The sequence below is a fragment of the Carassius gibelio genome, chromosome A10 (assembly GCF_023724105.1).
Source record: "Carassius gibelio isolate Cgi1373 ecotype wild population from Czech Republic chromosome A10, carGib1.2-hapl.c, whole genome shotgun sequence".
NCBI lineage: Eukaryota > Metazoa > Chordata > Actinopteri > Cypriniformes > Cyprinidae > Carassius > Carassius gibelio.
The window spans coordinates 12003233-12027458 of record NC_068380.1 but is presented as its reverse complement, the minus strand read 5'-3'; the positions used below and the strand labels follow the sequence as shown (position 1 = coordinate 12027458).

Below are 24226 nucleotides of genomic sequence, written 5' to 3'. Positions count from 1 at the left end.
TTTTTTTTTTTTTTTTTTTTAAACTTCTGACAACTTTTGAACCTGTCAAACATCTTATTGTGTGCTCAAGAAACTTTACTATGTAAATCAAGTACCTTAAATTATTCCCTTATGACAGGGTTCCTGGGGTCTGTACCATGATGGTAGCAGAACAAATTCAGAGTTACAGAATTAGTTTTGAGTTGACATAACCAAACCTCTCCAATCTGGCTTTGATGGTACCATGATGCTGATCATCAACTTTCTTTGTCAACTCAGGCTTTCATCCTGAGTTTGTGGAGCGCGTGCACATGAATGTGTGACATCACTGGCAAAGAGCCAATCACGAGCTTTGCAACACAAAGCTAGTTTGATTTACTTCTCGCGAGATATTGAGCGAGATTCAAAACTAAAGGTTAAAGGTTTTGCTAGATTAAAAGGTTAAAAGATTGAAGAATATGACAAATTTAAACGTCATATGAAAAATAAAGGTGGACAAATAAAATAAATTATCTTGCTCTATCAGTGCAGTGACAAGTAAAACTTGTTAAGTTAGTTTATATATTTGAAAATATATAGTGATAGAGAATCGAACATGTAAGGTCACATTTTTTTTATAGTGCAGTCTATTGATACTACAGCTTATTTATATTACATGATCTGTATACATTAATATTTATTTAAAATAAAGATTTATAATAACTGTTAAACTAAAATTGCTTGTGTGTAATACCTAAGTAATAATAATGTGAATCATAATAATTATATAAATCATAAAACAACTTAGTAATTATCATTAAAGCCAGACTTTCTTTTCTTCTTTTTTAGCATTAGTGACCTTTAATTTGGAGCAAGATAAACTGGAGTGACTTTGTGTCAGACATGTGTCACTTTTCTCACATCTGATTGGTCCAGCTTCAGTTTGAGATCTCTAACCCAGAACATAGCCTACCTTCAGGTTAGCCGTGGAGTGTAAGTTACTATATATGGCAATGAATGCCGCTAAAAGCCAAGCCACTTACATGTTACCTAAAACCCAGGATTGGTGCAAACTAACCAGAAACTTACCTGGCTAGCCAGCTAATCTAGCTTCATGGTACAGGCCCCTGGAGTCTTGACAGTCTTTAAACTTCTTGCAGTAACTTCAATCTTGTAAAGAAAAGCACAATTCTGAGAGCACCTAGAATGATTTGAACCTATCAATACATCCAATAGGAGATTAAATTAATATTCAATAATTCATTAATGGAGTAGAAAGAATTTAGGATTAACGGAGTCTGTTTTAACCAAACAAAAGCATCCTATTTCAACTGTTACAAACTGAGGAGACGTTACAAAGACATGGAACAAGATCAAAAGCAGAAAATTGTAAAGCTAAACCCTGAAACAATGGCTAAAAATTCAATAACATCATCTTAGATTCTCTGATGCATAAAGAGCCTTTATTATGTAACAGTAACATCGAACCAAAACATCCCCTTAGATTCATACTCGCCTCCCACAGTGATGCAGGACATCTGGCCTTGTTGCTAGGAAACAGAGGTCCAAGCAACCACTCAGGTGGACATAATTAGTTTAAAAATAATTTAAAGGCCCAAACACCAGCAGAACACTTTAAAACACAGATCCTATAGGGGTTGAAATGTTTCTTCAATTGTTAAATTAAATTAGGCTCAGTAAAATCTTTTAAAGAAATGTAATACTTTGATTTTGTAAGGATGCATTAATCAAAAGTGACAGTAAAGACATTTATAATGTTACAAATTATAAGTTATTTAAACTTTCTATTCATCAAATTACCCAAATAAAAATCATTGTTTCTATACATTCTATTCTACATTGATAATAATCAGAAATGTTTCTTGAGCATCAAATCAATTCTTTTTGAAGCAATTGTGCTATAAGATTTAAAAAGGAAACTTTTTTGGGTTTAGATGAAATATCTACTATTACGCCTCAAGCTAAGCTTTAACACAACCAAAACAATAATTATCCTCAAGCATGTGCACTGGCAAGTCAAATGACGTAAAGATATGTGGCTTTCATGCATGTTTGCCATCTTTGCCAATCACGCAAGATAGTCATAGTCACAGAAATCTTTTCATGTGTACAATCTCACATACAAAACGATGAAATGATGAAAGATTTGAGAATTCATTAGTGTGGGGACGCTTTGTGTAAAACACAATACCTTATTAGTGTGTATTGACATTATGTGGGGCCTATGACTTGTGCTCCGGAGTCGGGTGGCTCCTTCATTATTCATGATCCGCCTTCCTGATGCTATTTATACCAGCGTTTTGACTCATCACGCTCCAGTGATTCTGTCTGCTTCTTGAAATGTGTCCATGTGAGGACCATGATTGTACTTCCTCAATGCATTTTAAGGCCTTTGTGCTGCTGCACCTGTAATAAAAGAGGGCAGAAAAACGTATTACTCACAATAAATTGCATCAGAAATAATTTATCACATAATTCTCCTATTTTTATTCCTGTTAGGACACACTGCAGTGGCATAGTTGGAATACAAGCATAAAGTAGGAAGTGTACATATTTTAAAATAAGCACAATGAAGAGAAAAAGCCAAATTTGTACATTTTAACATCAAAACATGTATAATTTGGGTGGTATTTGGACTGTGAAACTCATCTGTGGGTCTTTGCAGGTCTTGGATCTCTGGGGCATCTACATTTTTCTGGAGAGGAAACTGGAAATGCCAAGTTTCTTCACATGGGAGGCTGCCCCATTAAAAGAGAAAGAGGTTTTGGGGCATGTAATTTCAGCAGCAGTCCGCTGGCCATCTGCGAAGCTGGCCTATACCGGGCGCAGCGGTTTAATAGCAGTTTCAGATATAAAGTCAGATGTCAAGTCGAGACCACAATTTAAAAATAATTATTTATAGAAAAACAATGACTCCCAACTCGGATTATACTGATATATTACTGCTGAGAAATATTTTAAAAGCCTAAGGTCAGTTGTGTATGGTCTCTCGGCCTGGCCAAGTTAGTTTACAGCTGGTCACATAGCCCTAGATAAAACATGTCCTCTTAAAAATAAGGTAAGACTGTTATGAAGCACTAATTCAATTCTAGTAAATAATATATCGTAAATATGCACTCATATTGTAATGCAGGAAAAGTGTGCCATCTAGTGGTGTATTCGGAGCAGCGAGCTCTCTTCACTTCAGACCCGTCCATCCAGTTCCCTTACAAACATGTACCATGGTAACCATAGTTTCCAAAATACCATAGATACTACACTAAAACAAAACAAAACAAATAAATAATTATCTTCTTCCAACCGTGTAAGCAGCTTTCAAATTTGTTGATGAGTGGAATGTTTTACTGTAGTAAAAAATATTTAAGAAAATTATACCATGGCAAATTCAGTCACTGAGACAAAAATTCCAGTCCTTGACTCTGATTGGTTGAGCCGCGTTCGAAGCTGTTGTAAATTACACTACATACACATTTGATTACTTCTGCGTGTTACTTTGTTGGAACCACAACTGTTTCTGAGGAACTACATTGTTTAGTGGAAGAATACTGTTTTTATTTATAGCCCCATCATTACACTTAATTTGCTCCGTTTTATTCTGCGAAACTTTATAAAAGCAGTAAGCCCAGTGAAGCTGTGGTTTAGTGAATTTATAACAGCTAAGGTGGTTTTACAATGCCCTTAACTGTTATAAATTCACTGTAAACCACGACTTCGTGGGGCTTATTGGTTTATTATATTTGGTCCCAGAAATAGCAGTCATTTTAGTATTATTTTATAAGCTATCATATTTAATATTTTCATTTAGCTTATCTTCATGTTTTCAGTCGTTTTAACTTTAGTTTTAACACATATTGTGTGTGCGTTATTATTATTATTTTTAAACAAATTTTAATTTAGTTTTATTTACCATCAATAATTTTTATTTGTTTTAGATTACAATAATCCCAATGAACAGAATCGGGTTTAATATTATTATGTGCACAATTAATTTTTCCATCACAGACCAAAAATGTAGTTTATAAAACACAAGCACGCACACACATCCAGTCCGCTCAATCTTTATTGAATAAAGCCGAGATCACAGGAAATGAACATCACTTTTTAGCTGCATGAAGTCAGACAGTGACCACACAAAAAAGGCTTTACAAGGCTAAAATACAATTCTTTAAAAATTACTTTAAATTGAAACTATTAACATAATAACAAAATATTATTTTACTCTATTACTCAAATTTTACTCTATTAACAAAACAGGGACTCAATTGTCAGTGGGCTAAGTGCTAATGGAAGGGGGATTCACATTGGTCACTAATATTTCAAAGCTAACTCTTCGATTAGAGCAGGTCTTCACTGAGTGATGCCTATAACTCCACAGGCCAGGCGACTTCCAGCATTGCCAGTTTTAAGACTTTCTTCATTGCCTCCTTTGCCCAAGTCATCCTCCTTCTCATGGATCTAGATCAGAATTAACAAAATGAGGTCTGCTGTTAAACAGCTAGCTATTACCGTTAGGTATTCTGCTGATTAAAAATCCACAGAGTTGTTTTCTTACCACCATGGTCCTCCCAATGATGGAGTGTTGCCCTAACAGGGTCACAATTTTATCCTCAATGTCAATTTTTGCAACACCATTGTCATCAGCGATCACGTTACCAAGGTCTCCCACATGTCTGAGTAACACAGTACATTACAGTAATAAACACATCTGTTATAGCACGGCTGTCTGAAAATACACTGAAAAGGTACTGCACCAAGAATGTGTTAACGGTTAGGGAAAAATACAAAATAAAAAAACCTTGCAAAATATTGTAAATATTATCAAAAAATAATATGAAACAACGTGAGGAATATATAGTAATTAATACTACCACACAGTAAAATATAAAAGCATGAAATGGACCAGTTTTTCTAAGATCTTTTCTAAGAGCTGTCATGCCGTACATCTCACTGATAAACCCACCTGTCGCTATCCGTTGGTCCACCATGATCTTTACCAAAAGGGTTGAAGTGTGGACCTGCACTGATGCAACCTGTGAGGAAACAGAATGGTGAAGTCTGTGTTCAAAACAAAGATATATCTAGGGCTTTAAGGTGAAGTTTTCAGTCCTAATAGGATTAACCTGTACTTTAAGGTCAGTGAGTAATGGTGCTTACCATTTGTGTTGTCTCCAAAAGCATGGACATGGAAACCATGCTTTCCTGGAGTAAGGCCAGTGATTTTTCCTGAGAGCTTCACTGAAGACGTTTCATTCTAAAACAAACAGATCACTCATTTGTTCAATAACAGTTTCATCATAACACTTCTGAAAGCAGAAGCATTAACTGTTTAGCATGATGCATGGTGTAAACAACACCAAATTCATGGGTTTGATTACCAGGGAATGCAGGAACTGATCAAACGTATACCTGCAATGCAATACAAGCTAAATAAAAAAAAATTATAATTACAAAAATCTGTCAAATGCATAAATGCTTAAATCTAAATACTTGAGAGGGTTTCTGCAAGTTTTATGAAGGTAAATCTAAAACTTTAAGACCAAAAATATGTAAGGAATACATTTAAAGTAACAATATTCTCTAAATAAGTGTAAGCTGCATTGGCAACAATTGAAAGGTTGAAAATACAACTTCATTCATTTTTAAAACCTTTTACAAAAACATAGCTTAATGCTTGAATACTTTTAGGACATTTTAAAAACCCCAATAGACACAATGCTGGACAAAATGCAGATGAAACATCATAGTGTTGCTTGTTATAGCGAGACAAATTACGATAATATAATTAGATCTGTAACTAGCTACTGTTACATCTGTAACTATAACAAAAATTAATGGTGTTTGAAGAGCAATGAAACGTTTTTCAGCCATTACATCAGTACGTTCTGGCATCATTTGTTTTGTGCTATGATCTTTGTCCTATTTGACAAAATTTTGACAGCAACCAGAAACTAAACGTACGCGTAACGTACACGGGCGCACGCTACAGACCTGCTATCGTGTTAAAGGTCATTGCTGAGCTGATTTTTACGGCCACTGTAGTTTATTATTAGATTTTGCCATCAATATCTGCATGGCATTAGCACAACTAATCCTGTGCAACTGCATATCACGCATTAGCATAATGCGTGGACTCTAGAGTTACATATATGGCATGCCGCGCGCCGTGGTTGCAGGCTAACTTGCTGCTCTCCAGCTACAACAACGTCACAAGATACGGCGTAAAAAAAAAAACAAAAAAAAAACAACGTATTTACCTGCTGCTCGAAATACACGTTACCGATCACTTCCCCGGTGCCTTTGAGCACACAAACCGCTTTCATCGCCATGCTGTCAAACTGTGAATTATGACCGAGCCAGAAGAGTGAAAAGAACAGTTTGATAAAAGAGGAAGAGCGTGAGCCGAACTGACCAATTAGGAGGCAGAAGAGACTGGTGGACGTTGGTTGGGTCAAAGTCTGGCGTGAAACGATTAGTGACGTGAGAGACTTCAATATAATGCCCAAATTCTGTACTTGCCTAAATGCCTTCATTGAAATTGTATAATAATCATCAAAATAAAGTAAAAAAAAAAAAATCCTTTAAAACCATGTTTCGCAATTATCTCCATTTATAGTGACATGAGGTAACAAAAAAATATATTTTATATTTCAATTAATTCTCCATTTTTTTCCTTTTGCTTGTTTCTCGTTGTTACTTGTTACAGTCAGTATAATTTTTGAAAATTAAAAATATTTAAACGAAAGGAATAGATAGCGATTGATAAATCAAACTACATGGTGTCACTTGAAATAGTCCCATGCCATTCCACAGTCATGACCCATTCATAATGACATAGATATTCTATTCAAACAAACAATGATGAATGGTTTGGTAGTGTCACAAGAAAAATATCACAATATGGTTGCATAAACACTTACTAGTAGTTGGCACAAATAATTATAAATAATAGGACAAATGTAAAAAAAAAAAATAATAAAATAAAAAAAAAACTGAAACAACTTGCATATAGGGCAGTTCATTAATTTGGTATGAAAATATTTTATTAAAACCAAATTCCTATCGCTGAAATATTTGGAGTTCCTATCTCCAAAAACGTAAAAATTATAAAAACATCTTTTTTTTTGTATGTTGTAAACATTAAGTTAGAAAACATTACAGCAAAAGGGTCTTAATATCTTATTTCAGTCATGTTTCCATTACTGAAACTCAACAAGGATAACGTAAAATGAAAAAATCTACAAACATTATTCGTGTAAGGTTAGCATATTTACAGCAGAATCATTAATATTTTCTGTTCCTTAACTTCAGTTATTAATACAATATTCAAGCTTCATTGAGGTGGGACAATAAATTCACAAGGCAACGTTCCACGTTTGCCAAAATCCGCTTTATAAAGTCTGAAAAACTTGGTTTGGGATGAAGAACCAAGCATCCCACAACAGTTGGACTTTGTTTTCTAGCCAGCAGTATCCAAGATTAGCACTGACATGTAAGAAGCTCATATGGTCTTGACATATAAAGAGGCCTCTATGATTCTTCCGTATGTGTTTGTTCGGCAGATTTGTTCTCTGTAATATGTTCTGAGGCTTTTGAGTCTGCCGTGGCTGTGGTGGAAGGTGTTGGAACATCTGGCTTGGCTTCAGGAAGTTCTTTAGTAGCATTTGTACTGGGCTCGTTGGTATTTGCTGCAAGTCTCTCGTTGGGTTCCTCACTAGTGAGACCCAGTCGATCGAGTCTATCATCTCGGTCCCAGCGTGTGCTCCTCTCTCTGCTACCTGCAGAGCGCCTCGACGGTTCTTCACCTCCAGAGCGCCTCGACCGTTCTTCACCTTCCCGTCCTCGATCTCTGTTTCGATCCCTCTCTTCATTTGGACTTCTCCTCCAGTCCCTGCGTTCTCTCTCTCTGTCCCACCCGCCTTGTTTTTCCGGCTCCTCATGCCAGCCTCCAAATCGCTCACGACCATCCGGCCTCTCATCACCACACCCCTCACCAAAAGGCCGTCGCCCGCCGTACCAGTCCTGTTCTCGATCTCTGCCTCTTCCTAAACCGGGCCGCTCACCTCTGAACGGCCTCGCCTCGTGATCATTTGGCCCATCTGGTCTGGGTCCGCTTGGCCTCATAAAGGGAGGACCTGGAGGGGGAAAGGGGCCCCTGATGCCATGAGGAGGGGGCGGCATCCTGAATCCCCCTGGTGGTGGCTCACGGTGCATCATCTGAGGTGGACCCCTTGGTGGCATCATCTGTGGATGGATGGGTGGCATGCCAGGCCGAGGAGGAGGAATGGGGAAGCGCTGCATGTGTGGAAGCGCCATCCCTGGGGGCCGCTGGAGAGGCATCATACCCGGCCTTGAACCTAGAAGACCTGGTGGAGACTGCATGCCCATCCCTGCTGGACCTCCAGGAGGCACCTGGTTTCCTGCAAAGTTGACAAAATAACAATGAAATAACTTCACAAACACTACCATAAATTGATAAATCAATCAGTACCGGTCCATGCTGAACTCAGCACTGTGATCCAATTGTTATTATAAGTGTAATTTATGATTTTTTTTAAAAGCTAAAGTTATTTTTAGATGGCAAAATGTAAAAAAAATTAATAACAATAATTAGATTACTATCTATTAGGGGTGTAACGGTACATGTATTCGTACCGGACCGTTTCGGTACAGGGCTTTCGGTACGGTGCACGTGTGTACCGAATGACCGAATGCAATATTTTGTTTAGGGACCATAGGTACATTTTCGTGTTTCAAAACGGACATATTAAGTGGCGGAAGTCTCCGCGTTCAGCGCAAATCCCGCCCTCTGATTCTAAGGCCGGTGACACACTGGCTGCGTGGCGTGAGTGTGCGTTTCTGCTTCGTGTCAGTTGCTTCAGTTTTCTGTCTTTAAACACCAGAATCGTGCCTGACGCGGCACTGGCGCGCTGCTGCTACTGTAGGTGACATAGAGGGAGACCGCCGACAGACCAGGATCTTGTCTTCACCACAACAATATCTATACTTCATGTTGAGCATAAATATAAAGCCTACTGATAAAGGACACCGTCAACACTATTGACGGCAAAATAGACTATGCTTGACAGATTCAATATGCCAGTGTGTCACCGGCCAAGTTTTTAAAAGGCATCACGCAAGTGTGAACAACACTACAACTAGGAATAAAAACGATTGTAATTCAAACACAGCTCCCGTCGGCATTTAAACAGACCTTTGCTCTTAATTCCGATCGGTCCAACGCAATAACGAAATCTGAGCAGGTCTAAAAACTGAAACTGTTGGTACTGCACTTTACACTTGGGAAAAGTTATATATTTTTTTTAATATGAGCAGGCCTACAAGCTGGGATTGGTAATGCTGCACTGTAATCATAGTTATTTATTTATATTTTCATTTTATTTGATTATATGATATTGGTTTGAGACAGAGTATTTTATTTAGTGGAGAACTTTGCAGCAGCATTTTATTTCTTATTATTTTTTTATTTTATTATAAATTATACTTTATTATTTATTTTATTAAAAAGTATTTTAAAAAAAGTGTAAACAAATTGTTAAAAAAAAGTTTATAGTAATAACCAACCTGCAGTTTAATGTTTGCATTTCTTTCCCTTAAGGGGGTCGCACACCGGACGAGAAGCGCAGCGCCGCGTCGCGTCGCGCCACGTCTTTAAAATTCGAACACATTATTCTCTATGGGTGTACACACACCGGCGGCGCCATTCGGCGTCTGTCCGCGGCGCCCAGCTACGACTCAGAACGCTGTTCAAATTTCTGCCGCGCCACAGAGCGCCATCCGCATAGTTTTATATTAAAAAACCCAGATGTTATAAACTGAAACTGAAATTAAAGTACAGCACACTTGTTTCATTCAAATAAAACATTACAAAGTGTTTGGTTACGTTTTCAGCAGCACAGTTGCCTAGACAACAGATACAACAAAACAATAACAGACTTATTATAATAACACAGATTCTTTTCATTAATTAACGTTAAAAACTCAGCTTTTATCAATTAAAATCATATATTTAAAATTAAAATAATAGATGACGTTAAAACTCTCCCATCTTGCTGCGAAATTGAGCTCACGCATATAGAATGTGCGCGTCCAGTGTGCGATACCTCGAGTTGTCCTACATGTGGCGCGACGCGACGCGGCGCGTCTCGTCCGGTGTGCGACCGCCTTTACTGTACCGAAAATGAACCGAACCATGACTTTAAAACCGAGGTACGTACCGAACCGTGATTTTGCGTACCGTTACACCCCTACTATCTATCTATCTATCTATCTATCTATCTATCTATCTATCTATCTATCTATCTATCTATCTATCTATCTATCTATCTATCTATCTATCTATCTATCAATCAATCAATCAATCAATCAATCAATCAATAAGGTGATTTTGAAATAAATTAATAAATTAAAAAGTAAAGGCTTTTATTTGAACTTAAATTCATCTAAGGATCCTAAAAAATAATTCTAACTCGATAAGAAATGTTTCTTGAGCACCAAATTATTTTATTAAAATGATTTCTGAAGGATCATGTAACACCGAAGACTGGAGTGATGGCTATTGAAAAACAACCACTTTGCTCTCACAGGATTAATTACTTTGAAACTATATTTAAAAAAATATTCCGTAATATTTTGTGATTAAGAAATCTACAGAAAGACATAAATACTCGCCTGAGTTGAACCCCTCTATTCCATCACTGTTGATTCTTGGGCCCATACCTGCTGGGTCTTTCGACAGGTCTTCAACTGAGCTGCCAACTACAGGGGAAAAAAATCAGGTCAGTGTTGCTGTCAAGATGAGAAATTTTAAGAAACTAAACACTGGCTTACTGGTCACGCCCATAAAAATAAAATTAGGTAGGGTTTATACATAAAAAAAGACCACCCACCTGGAGGCATGCCAATCCCTGCTGTAGGTGGAGGAGGCCCAGTGGTGCCAAGAGGAGGCATGGCTCCCGGGGGGAGAAATCCTGATATAAAGAATAATGCATGTTAGTAACTGATACTATACTTCTCTGAAAACAAAACATATATCCTGATAACACACTAAACTTCAAATAACATTGTGTCACTAGTACTGCTGTACCTGGTGGCATCTGCATTAGGTTAAAGCCTGGGCGTATAAAAGGACCCGGTGGAGGAACTCCGGGTGGGAATGAGGGGGGTGGGATGTTCATGGGTCCTGGGAATCCAAGAGGTGGGACACCGACTGCTCCTTTTGGCTGGACATGAGGAACCTGAGGCAGAACAAAAATAGAAAAAATGAATAAATAGGACCAAACCCAAAAACTTTAGGAAGAGGAACCAGGACATTATAAGTTACCTGCATAGGTACTACAGCCGTGCTCTCCTCCCCTCCTCCACACACAGGCCTGCCGTTCTGAGACTCTTCAGCCTTCTCTAACTCAATCTGAGAGCTTCTCCATTCTGAACATGGACATGCAAACAGTAAGTTAATATTTGCCCATTAAATCCTAGACAAATTATTAACAATGGGTTCCAAAAGTTACCTGGTGCAAAAGAATCAGGGTCCAGCATCCCTCCTTCTCTAAACACATCCAGGTCCTCCATCTTTACTTCGGACCATGGTATGTAGGTTACACCCAACTCCACATCCCAACACTGCTTGAACTCAGCCTTAATGCCCTTATTCAGAGCCCAGGCAATCTGGTGAAATAAAGTGACGCAATAAATGTAAAAAAAAGTAATAATTCCATTAAAATTTTTGAAGTCAGTACATTTTTGTAAACTAATACAACCGGTTTCAAAAAATATAAATATATATATATATATTTTAATCAAATCTGTGCTAAAATGATCATCTAATACCTTAACGGCTTTCTGGTTGACTTTGTATGGACCTCTGCTTAGTTTCTGCAGAGCTCGATAGGCATCCTGACGATGAATCATGACAATGTAGGCACAACCACGAGGAGGAATCATCTATCAAAATCAGAAAAGGCAAAATGAGACTTCAGCACAGAAATCCAACATCTTCATATATTACTCTAATTCCCAAGAACATACATTAATTGAATCTATCTGCCCAAACTCCTCTAGTAAACAGGCCACATCCTGCTGCTGTGTCCTTTTATCCAGCTGGCCCACCCATAGTGTAGTACTGCACACTGTAAAAAAGAAAAGAACAATTTCACACTGGCATCAGGAAGAAGGTTTAGCACTGTGTTATGTATTCTTTATAGAGGCCAACTGTGCAGAATCCAACCCTGTCCAACTGACTAGTGGTTACAACAGTGAAAGTGGCTTTGCTTACCACTAAGAGTGTTATTCTTTATAGGAGGAAGGCCTTTCTGTCTTCGTTCTCGTTCCTTTTCTCTGTCTCTTCTTTCCTGAGACCGCGAGCGAGGTGACTGATGCCGCCGTTCTCGAGAACGAGAGCGCGACCGCCGATGCCGCATTCGTCTGGTACGGGAATTAGACCGAGACCTTCTTCTTTTAGGAGATCTGAAACAAAAACAGCATCTTTTAACAAAGACAAAAAAAAATTTTTTTACACAGAATTCTCACATTAGTGTTGTTCATAAGGACAGTAATTTGATTTAAGCACCTCGACCCTGAACGTGACCTTGACCTTTTGTCATCGTGGTAAGACCTGGCAGATGCATCTGAACTCATCATTTCCTGTGCCACAAGTTATTAGAGATAAGTATTACATTATTTTACAGGTTAACAGTTAAGAATCAGGTTATTGTTTATTTTCAAAATTATTTTACTGGATGCTGATGTCCCGTCATGTGCTGATTGAAGGTGTCATTCTGAGGGGGGAAAGCTGTGTGTGACTGCCCCATCTGAGACATCATGTCTGGATAGGGCTGAGGGGTCATTAGACCAAAGCCTTGGACCTGTCCATTTGATGGTAGAACAACCTGAGCATACAACAATAAAAAACTAAACGTTATTGAAAATTTTTTAAATTAGAAAAAGAATGCCATAAAAATGAGATTTCATCTCAAAATGTCTCATTATAATGTTGTAGTAATCTACCTGTTGCTGCTGTGTTATGGCCATCATATGCTGTTGAAAGTGCTGCATCTGATTGGCTGGTGGAAATCCTGGGACAGTCTGCTCAGAAAATCCCCTGCAGAGAGACAGACGAAATTTGAGGTCGACTGATAGTGGATTTTGCCAATTAACCGATAGTTTTTCACATGGATACTGAACAAAAACTAAAATAGTGCTTTATTTATATATATAAAAAAAAAATAATAAAAAAAACAGTACTGAACCATTCTAGTAGTAGTAATAATAATAATAAAAGTAATAATCATAATAGTGATAGTGAATACTAAAATTACCACACTCTAATAGGACTCGATGAAATCGGTTTTATTTTCCTAAATTACGTTATTTCGGTTAAAATTTTTCTGGATTCCGTTTTCTTCCGTTTTCATTTTTCTCCACTCCTTTTGAATAGTTAAATTAAAGTTTATTAATCAAATTGCAAGTCTGATTAATTAAAAACATGAAACATTATTTGTACATCAAGTTTATAAATGTTTCACCAAAATTACATGTTTAGGGCCCTATCAAAAATTTTTATTTTTCTCACCAAATTTTTTATTGTTACCAAATTCTGTGTTTTAGCATGTCTAATTGTTTGATGCATAAAAGTTGTAAAAGTGTGTTTACCTTCTCATTTAGTGAAAGGAGCTGAAATCACAAATCTAAATGTGTTCCTGTAGCTCAACTGGTTTAGCATTGTGTTAGCAAGCGCAAGGTTGGGGGTTACTTCCCAGGGAACACGTGATAGTAGAAAATTGTTAGCCTGAATGCAATGTAATGTCGCTTTGGATAAAAGCGTCTGCTAAATGCATTAATTTTAAAATTTTTAAAATGCATCGCATTCAACTCGAGCAGCGGTCTAAAACTGTTTATTTAATCACCAAATGTACACAAGTTTGCTTCAAGAATGAGCAATGAAGCATAGATAAGTTTGAAGTTCAGTGTTTAAAAAAATTGAGCAAACGGAAAAGAAAGATCTATATTATAGCTCTATAAATGAAGCTTACAGACTTTATTAGAACCACAGAAAGACGAACGTTAAGATGAAAATACTCAATATACCATTCATTATGTACATTAAGAATGAGGGTGAATATAATGTAATTTAATGGAAAACTATGTGAATGGCGGTCTGTGGCAGGGCAGGATTTTCTGTCAGCTGCATTTAAATCCGGGTCTGAAGTTTTTCGCTCTGTTCAGCGTGCAGCATCACATGTCTAAACAAACAGTGTGCTGTCAGTGATTTCAACCACTAGAGGCAGCTCTCGCACTGTATAATGAAAACAGACCCTTCTCAGCCACTCCAGCAACATACACAACCCGGAAAACTATTGGCATGGATTTTTGCCAATAACCGATTGTTCCAGCCATCAACTCTCGGTGCCGATTAATCAGCAAAACCGATAGATCGGTCGAACTCTAGAAAAAATAACAAACTGAAAATTCTGCACAAACTTTGAAGGGGATATACTGCTTATTAACATTCAAAATATATTAAAATAGATGCTACTTACATAGTAGGCTGGACAGACGGCGTTTCACCCTTTTTGGCTTCCTCTCCTGCTTCTGGCTCATCGTCATAGTCAAAACGGTCCAGAATTGTCTGAATAATTAAGAGGAAAGAGAATGTCAGTGACTTGAGTAAGGTGCAAACCTACACATTTCCAAAATTAAGTACTTGGTATATTGGACTGGTTTTGGGGTAACCTGTCTCTGATGTTTTAGACATTGTCAGTAAAAAAAAAAAGAGACTCCTCAGTCCTCCACTTGTTATCAGTATAAAAGACACCTGTCCACAGCCTCAAACTGTAACACTCCAAACTCCACTATGGAGTTTGAAATCGAGCTGTCAAAGGACACCAGAAAAAAAAAATTGCTGCACATGGCTGGGAAGACTGAATCTGCAATAGGTAAGCAGCTAGGTGGAAAGAAATCAACTGTGGGAGCAATTATTAGGAAATGGAAGACATACAAGACCAATGATAATCTCCCTCGATCTGGGGCTCTACACAAGATCTCACCCCGTGGGGTCAAAATTACCACAAGAACGGTGAGCAAAAATCTCAGAACCACACAGGGGGACCTAGTGAATGACATGCAGAGAGCTGGGACCAAAGTGACAAAGGCTACAATCAGTAAAACCCTACGCCACCAGGGACTCAAATCCTGCAGTGCCAGACGTGTCCCCCTGCTTAAGACAGTATACGTTTGAAGTTTGCTAGAGAGCACTTGGATGATCCAGAAGAGGACTGGGACAATGTCATAGGGTCAGATGAAACTGATTGCCTAGCAATTTTTTTTTACTTGCCAGATATATATATATTAGGGGTAAACCCAAACAGTCGACGATTCGATGCTTCGATTCGAGCAGCCTGATTCGACTACCAATCAGGCTTTTAAAGTCCGTTAATAAATCCAACCACCCCTACAGATTTATGTTTCAGTATGAAGGCAAAATGGACCAAATACTTCTAAACAAACCAAAAAGAGAAATGACAAGATGCAATGCCATGCAACACAATTTTCAGATTGTGTGGAACAAGTGGTGTTTCCAAAACAAAATGAGCTGAGGGCAAATTTGGAGCAACAAGGAGGTAAAATGCCTTTTACGAACTTTTTGTGAGTTTGCAGGTTGCAAAAAATAAAATCATTAGTACACGCAGCAATGAGTGCGCTTAGTCCATCAGACAGCATTAGGTGCATACGACTAGAATTGGTACAGTGATGTCATACACTGATCGGTCTGCACAGTGTCACTTTAAAGACGATCACAGCTTTTGTTTGGGGTGTTCTGTCACAAAATATAAGTCATTCAACCCAACCAACCAGGTTGTGAACAAATCACTATGCCTTTAGGTTAGGTATCTTTAGGTTCACTGTCAAAAATGCCTGTGTGAATGCTAAGCAGACCAAGACCAAATGAACCAAGAGAACCAAACAACAAGTGTGAATGCACCCTAATGGACAGAAAACAGTTTGTGCAGATTAGTAATATACATTCAGATCCTGTCTCTGTTAATCATGGCATTCCACAGGGTTCGGTGCTGGGTCCGCTTTTATTTAACACATTATAGTCTACCTCTTGCTCGTATTTTTAAAACTTCCTAGATTACAGCTAATCCAGAATTCAGCAGCTAGGATAGTTACCTGCTTACGTACTTTTGATCAGATATCTCCAATTAGTTTCCAGCTGAATTGGCTCTCTGTTCGTTATAGTGTTTATAACAAAATTTTACTTCTTGCGTACAAAGCTCTTCATAATTTGGCACCTCATTATCTTCATTTGTATACTTCTTTGCACTATTTGAGATCATCTCCTGCAGACTTATTGTATGTTCCAAACTTCAAGATGAGTTCATTTGGAGGTAGGGTTTTTATTTGTGCACCGCCGAAGTTATGGAACACTTTACCTTTCCACATTTACCAGCTGGATTAAATTTACAATTTTAAAGCTCAGATAAAAACATGTTTGTTTAGAATAGCTTTTAATCATCTGCTTGTTTAATATGTTATGTTCATTTTCAATTTTTAATTGTTTAGTTTTATATTGTACAGTGTTTTTGATTGTCTTGAAAGGTGTCTATAGATGAGAGGTATTATTATAAATCTGTAGTTATAAATATCATAAATCTTAAAACTTTCTGTAGTCTGTGTTACTGGTATGACCCAGCATTCCGGCATACACCAAATTCATTACTTGCCCAATGCAGTAGCACCCCCACCTTCCTTTTTAAAGACATAAAAATGATTTAGTTCAGCTGGACAAGGAATGCTACAGTTGTAAACTGAAAGTGTCTGCTCTGCTTCATCCAGTGAGCACTGCAGAGAGAATGAGTTCTCTGCAAAACAAAAGTGGGCATTTCTGATTTTGTGGGCGTTTGCAAACTGGTTTCATAACAGTCACTATGACGTGAGCCAGTTAGGTACAATTTCAATACTGAATCAAAAACAGAACTCCCATTATTTTACTGCAGAGACCTATACTTGGCTGCAGTTTTTCAATAACCAAGAGCAGTTAAAATATATATAAAAAATGTTTTTACCTTGTCGAAGGTTGCTTTCGTTTCCACAGGCTGTGGTGCTTGATGGATATGCTGATGTGTGATGGTAGAGGTGGCAGTCATAGTTTGGGCCTGTGGGTGGTGATGACTCCTGTTATTGTCCACAGCTGGAGACTGGGGTTTCACTGGCGGCTGAAAGTTCTGAAGCATCTGCTGAAGCTTCAGAAAACAGTGAACATATGAATACCCCAAAATGACTAAGATGTTCAATGTTTTGTCCTTTGGAAACAACTGAATTGCAGGAAACTCAATGCACTAGTCAACTAACCTGCTGTCCTTGAGAAGACTGAAATAGTTGAGCAACAGCCACAAAGGCATCAGAGTTCTGAAGCTGAGGCACAGCTGCTGCAATCGAGTTTGCCGTCACCACAGGATGAGCCTCCTGTTCCCTCACGGGAGACTGTGGAGATGCTGCAGCAACACATTGATAATGAAGTTGTTATATGCCAATAGTAAACTCTAAAATTAAATGGAACAAGTTAAAAGCTTTTAAAACAAGACAAATTCCCCACAAGCTATTCCGGAAACATTTTTGATACTAAGGCTTAAATTAGAGACTATTAAAATATCTACACTACAGTACAAATGTTTGGGGTTTGTAGGTTAAATGGCAAAGGTGAATTTTCAGCAGCCGTTACTCCAGAAATAATTTTAATATGCTGATATGGTGCTCAAGAAACACTCATTATAAATGTAAAAACAGTTCAGGTGATTCATGTTTTTGTTTCAACTTTTTTCATAATTATTTGATGAATAAAATGTTACAAATAACAGCATTTACTTGAATTCTATCTTTACTGTTTTGATCAATTTTTAGTTTCCTTGCTGAATAACACTATTAATTTCTCTCAAAACAAGTCTTACTTACTCCAAACATTTGGTACTGTCTTGCTGCTCATACTTGCGACCAGAAAGACAAGTTTGTATCACAAAACAAATCTCATAACAGATACGAAGTGCATTAAAATGTGATATTCACATTACACATCAGTGTCTTACCACCCTCAGGGCTGTTGTCCAAGCCTGTTGAGCTGCTAGATCCAGCAGCCATGTCTAATAGAGGCTGGATTACATCAATCTTAAACACTCCATTCTTCTGCCACAGGTTCAGCACTCTCACTATCTTACTCTGAAGGAGGAAGAGAAACATTATAAAGTGAGCATCCAAATCACTTAAATTATAAAACAAGGCTAATGAATAAAATGCTGTTAAAAAACAACAACATAGGAGTACTGCTGGATAAATATTCTCACCCTATCTTCTGTAGGACACAAGCATAGATTCTCAAATGTCCCTGTGATGTTTTTGGTGAACCTAGGTCCAAACACATCTTTATCGGCTCCAAACTGATGCCGTGACTGTCTCACAATAGAATCCACCACATAGAGTCCTGGAACTTTGTACTCGGGTTTGCACTATGCACAAAATAGCATTCAGTAAATGAAAACAAGCAACAATCACCCATCTCGAATTCAGTTCAAGTGAGCACATACCTTCTTTATGAACTTTTCTACAATTTGGACAACATGCTTGTATAACTGGAACACACAAAAAAAATAAGGATTAAAAGGAAGCTTTTCAAATGCATCGCTGTGCTAAAGCATCTTTGATCTGAGGTATCCAAATAAAGACACACTGTATCATATTTTAACTAAACAGCATTAGGTATCAGCTGTGATCGCTGCACTGCAACCTCAAGATCAACTTACTTTAATGGCTTTTATAGCAGATTTGGTGATGGATATCATCTTGGCCCTCGAGATGGGAGGCTTGGTGTCCATCAAGGAGAACAACTGCAAAGGAGCCATAAAGTAATGTTAAGGCATATGATGCTAATGAGGGCTGTGGTGAAATACGTAAACTTCATTACTGGGTAACCACAGACTGAAAACTTAAAAATGCTGGCAATGCTTGTTAGAGTGGAAGCAAACACAAGGTTTTGTGGAGATATCATTTTTATGCTAAACATGATAAGAACCATATGTTATGTTTTCACTTACCATAAACTCCATGAAACATAGAATATGTAAAGAATTCAATACAGCCATATATATCAAAGTAGCATCCCACCTCAGATTTTTTTAAGGAATATGTTACAAAATTGCTTTTAAACACAATTTGTTTCCAAAATATATGTTAAAAATAAGCATGTAGCAATGCACCTCAAACCGGTTGAAAATTCATACAAATATGTGACGGTTCAAATCGGTTGAGATGATGTTTAAATGAATTGCGATACGGTTGTGGGTGGGAGCTTATATAAATGCATCACTGAGGGGAATTGACTGTCTTTAGAAAAGTTTAGATGTTTTTTCTTTTAACCTTGCATCTGTATAATGCATATTATCATTGATTAAGTTCAAATTCTAATGCAGAACCTACTCAGACACAGTATGCAATTTCATAAGTTTGTAATGTTGTGATTCACCTCGTAAATTGTTGTTTTGGTACAATCAACCTTGTTCCAACAAATAATTGTTTTTTTCTATGGGAAAAAATACTTCTGGAACCAATGCAGCTGAAAAAGTGGGCGGGAACTGTTGCACTCCATTTAACTATCCTGACCAGTCCCGACATAGTGACACTTGCTAAACCAATGGCGTGACTATCGATTTGGCTGGCCAATAACACACTAGGGAGTGTGTGCGCAAAAACGTGTTTGTGTTTGAAAACAATAATCATTTTTGCATTTCTGGTTAGTGATGTTTGTGGTGTAGAAATTACACACTTTCAGTTTAGAAAAATGAATACTTTTTTTTTTACTTCAACACTTTATAATTAAACAACCGTTCATATTTACATAACCTCTGCGTCCAGTAAGTCTACAGAAAAACACTGCACAGAAGGCGGAGGGTAGATGGACATTTACATGGTTCTTAAAGGAACAGTCACAATAACATACTTTTAAAAGGGCCAGGTCGTTTGCAACAACATTTTCACTGTTTTTGGTGCAAAAATGCCATGGGCATAAAGAAAATGTTGCTAATGGTGGAATATGCTCCTTTTACAATCATTCTTTCACAATTTCAGGCCACAATTGTTTATCTCGCGATTATCGAACAATATAAAGTTGGCGAAAGAATGAACATTGACATTATGGATACTCCCTGAATGAACTTTAACGCAGGAGACTCATGGCAGAGGAAACTGTAAACAACACAAGCACTATTTTGTACGTCATCTCATAACTTTAGCACAGAAGAGTATTCACACATGTTAGATCAGGAGCAAAGAAAAGCCAAAACTAACGTGCAAAGTGACCAATTGCAGACCACGCAGTCTATTATATTTATAAGACATGTTATTGCCGCGTTCAAGGTATCGTAATGCACAGTTCTAAGCTTTTACACTAATATTTACGTAATAACGGTTTAGTATGATCAGCTATATCCAGCCCGGCAGCATGCAACTGCGTATTTTAAACACTAACGTTAAGGCCTTCATCTGGTTTGGGCCGTTGCAACACATTGAACGCTTGTGCTAAACAAACCGCCATTTTACAGCCGTTTCATCTTATTGAGCACATACACACACACCTCATGATTAAAAGCGTTGACGGCATCCATGGTGACCCGTCTCTGCTTTGTTGTCACTTTCTCCGTCAAAATTAGAAATACGTGCGGTACCGTCCTCCAGCAGGCCGCCCCAACATGTCCGCCCCTGGCAGCAGACAGACAGCTCGGACTCGCTCGGAGTCGGCGCGGTGCTCGCGGTGCAGCATGGGATTGAGAGGCTGTTGTTGTGATGAACGGCCACTAGATGGCGGTTAGAACGCATAAAATTCCAGAGCGAAATCACATGCATTTTATTTACAAAATTATGATACTTTAAAAATGGCAAACTTGAGGTGAGTTATACTGTTAATTCTAGATGGGATACAGCTACAACCACTGTGCATGTGCACAACAATATTGCTTATTTTTTGTCACGCTGAACAACAATTATTGTATTTGGATTATTGTAAGGGCTAGGTTTAGGGTTGGTTAATAAACCACAATCTAATCTACTGTCTATGAATCTAATAGGTAGCAAAAGGTACATTCCTCATAAAAATCTTTTTCAACATTTAACAATATAAAGAAGATATGTAAAAAAAAATAGCTTGAATATTCATGTTCGAACTACAACAAAAATATGAACACAGTGAAAAGTAATGTGTTTTGTGTAGGCCTATTCCAAACATAACAATGATTATATATCCTGTGTTCTTGGATTATAAACCAAACCATGAAACGATGGTTTGACTACAGTACATATGGTTTATTAAATCATTTGGGCTTAAATTCAGCTCATTATTATTCCAGCATTCACTTAATATATTTTCATATTTTCAAAGAATACTTTTTTTTTTTTTTTTTTACATATCCTTTGTTGAATTCTAAGTTAAAAAGAACAGAATTAATTTGAACAGTAAATCCTTTGTAACATTAAAAATATATTTACTGTCACTTTCACTCAATTACAATGCATCCCCGTTGATTAAAATTATTAATACTTTCGTAAACAAATTTGACAGACCCCAAACTTAGGAAAAGCATAAGTCTAACTCCAACAGAGGGCAGCATTTAGTTAAAGACAACTATTTATAACATAATCTATGTATAAATATAGTCAGAGGTTCCATATGCGATTCATATGTTTCTGGGAAAAGTCCACAAAGCATTTCAGAATATAAAGGTGTTTATTTATATAATTTGTTAAAATTTCACAAACGTTCAAGCTTTTTCCAATAAACTCAGTGTGAGTGATTGATGGGCATACTGGTAAATCATGAGTGAATTATGAAGGCCCTCCCTTCATTTAAATATTTACCACCCTTTTTAATTTTCATAAACATCCCAAATTCTGGGGTCTTACAAATGGCTTAGATCCGAGAATGAAATCATGAGCTAAAACAGATAACGTAATCCTGCGTCTGGCTGCTTGGACTGCTCACTATCATTAGCTTAATGTGGGAAGAAGGAAATAGTGAGATCCACAGAAAGTGTATAGCTTTACTAGGGTTTATTTTGCATGACTGATGAAGACTCCTCCTTGATCACACTCCTGGCATTGTGTTTTGCTCCAAACAATTAAACTATGATAGTGAGAGGAAAAAAGGGGTAATGAAACCAGAATGCGCTAAGTGTGAGTGGATATGACCCTTGAGGGACAAAACATTACTCAGTATGAATCGCTATGTTGCCATGGTATATCTGAGTGAGCTTGCTATCTTGTTGCACTACCTTAATGTAGTTTCTAAAATATCCCATCAAATGTCTAAATGTATTGACAGCTCAGGGAACAGGTACAAACATTCCATAGTATTATATTTGATACTCACATTTCAACATAGGAAGTATCAATCTGAACAGAAGGCATGTAGTGGATTGTGAACAGCAGGTTTTTAGTTTTCTGTATCTGTCTGTATGTGTATTCTTATGCTCTACTATTAGTGTTATCTGTATGCACCAAGGGTCTGAGCGTAACGCAATTTCGATTCTCTGTATATATGTGCTGTACATGAGGAAGAACTGACAATAGAGCAGACTTGACTTGACTTAGTTGATAATCTAAAGGCCTTAGAAGTTGTGTATGAAATATGAAACAGCAGGGTTTAAAGGTTTACATTTATTTGATTGTGGGTTGCAATATACTATTAAAACATCTTTTATGACATTAAAAACATAGTAAAAAGTCAACAACAATGCAATGTTTGTTTTACTGACACTTATTATTTTTCAAATGTTTTGATAGTGAATTGCATGAAACCATAAAGAACGTTAACAACAGCATATTTTTGAACATAACTCCACAACAGTGAATGCAGTCAAGGTTCCTGGTCCATTTAATTGGCAATGCTGCATATCCTCTGAAGAACAAACCCAATGCAGTGACCCCTCAACAACGGCTCTACAACTAAGAACTGCATCAGCACGAATGCCTTTGGAGAACACCTTTGGGCATCTCAGATAGCTGGTATCTGATGTCTGAAGTTGTTGCTGTTTGTTGTGTTCTGCACAATATTTGTGAGCTGAACAAAGAAATGTTTTTGTCTGACTGAAACATCACAGATGTTTTGCAAGAGAATGATCAAGATGTGTTTCAGAGGGTAGGAGGGCATAATGCTCAAGTAATTCATTAGGCTGTGATGACTCTCCTGTAATGTGTTTACTTTGTTATCTGCACAATCATTTATACTAAATGATACATGTCAAAACATAGATGAAATACAATTACAACCATTACACATCATAGTTTTTCAATAAAAAAATTATTTCACGGACAAAGAATTCAACCTGTTTGTCAATTACTTTTTTTACATAACAGAAACAATGTTAGATTATCAAAACAAAGATCCACACATTAATTTCAGTTTGTGTGAGCTTTAGAGGATCTGTTCAACACAAACCGTCAAGACTGATCATGTTTGCTGGGATACATTTTCAGCAAAACCTAATTTTGACAAACAACAGACCTACAACCAAGAAAATTCACTTAATTGGTTTAGCGCAAGCAGACAATGGATAAACTGAACAAAACACCAAGGGGAATTGTAATGAGCTTACCAAGAAATGTTGAGAGCAACAGTCTATTTCCCTTTACATGTGTGCTCTGGCGAGCCTTCAGCCTTGTGTTTGAGAAAATGGCCAGCCAGCAGGAAGAATTTCAATGAGTCTTGCAGCAATCATCTTTGTTCACAGTACGGTTTGATCTGAGGTTTCACTCACACAGCTCTGCATCTGACGGAGAGGAAATCATTTGTCATTAAAAATAAATATGTAAATATTTCTTCTTGATCAAAAAGTTTACAGTTTTATTGTAAAACAAATGAAAGATCTGATTGAAAATGGGGGTGTAAACAAATAAGGTGCAACAATAGGTCGGTATTACGTGTTTTTTGCCACATGCTGCAAGTCTTGAAAAACTAGTACTGAAGATTTTCCCCTTCATCCACACCTGCCACTTATAATGTCATAATGAATGCACAAGTTTTCAAGTCATGAGGCGAAAAAATATAATGGTTTTTTTTTTTGGGGGGGGGGGGGGGGGGGGGGTTGCACTAGACTTTACAGATCAAGCTCCTGGATTTTTTCCATTTGTGTTTTAGAGAACATTTCCTATTTCCTTTTGTCATTTGATGCAGTTAAAGGATTATTACCCA

At 37.4% G+C, this 24226-nt stretch overlaps 2 protein-coding genes across 2 annotated transcripts; both read right to left on the bottom strand.

The window, feature by feature from the left end:
• Window positions 1–4021: 4021 nt before the first annotated feature.
• LOC128021187 (superoxide dismutase [Cu-Zn]) lies at window positions 4022–6402 on the bottom strand. Its single transcript, XM_052608204.1, has 5 exons — window positions 6234–6402; window positions 5134–5230; window positions 4940–5009; window positions 4532–4649; window positions 4022–4434 (listed from the first exon to the last, which is right to left on the bottom strand). Exons 1-5 carry the CDS (start codon window positions 6303–6305, stop codon window positions 4327–4329), a joined length of 465 nt encoding a protein of 154 aa, XP_052464164.1. The 5' UTR covers window positions 6306–6402; the 3' UTR covers window positions 4022–4326.
• Window positions 6403–6997: 595 nt separating this feature from the next.
• LOC128021186 (SR-related and CTD-associated factor 4-like) lies at window positions 6998–20791 on the bottom strand. Its single transcript, XM_052608203.1, has 20 exons — window positions 20619–20791; window positions 18792–18875; window positions 18576–18620; window positions 18336–18497; window positions 18081–18210; window positions 17350–17492; window positions 17064–17240; window positions 14535–14623; window positions 13003–13096; window positions 12732–12884; window positions 12566–12639; window positions 12272–12462; window positions 12025–12125; window positions 11827–11940; window positions 11508–11664; window positions 11321–11424; window positions 11084–11234; window positions 10887–10967; window positions 10669–10755; window positions 6998–8396 (listed from the first exon to the last, which is right to left on the bottom strand). The coding sequence occupies exons 1-20, from the start codon at window positions 20646–20648 to the stop codon at window positions 7507–7509; spliced, it is 3057 nt and encodes a 1018-aa protein (XP_052464163.1). The 5' UTR covers window positions 20649–20791; the 3' UTR covers window positions 6998–7506.
• Window positions 20792–24226: the final 3435 nt, after the last annotated feature.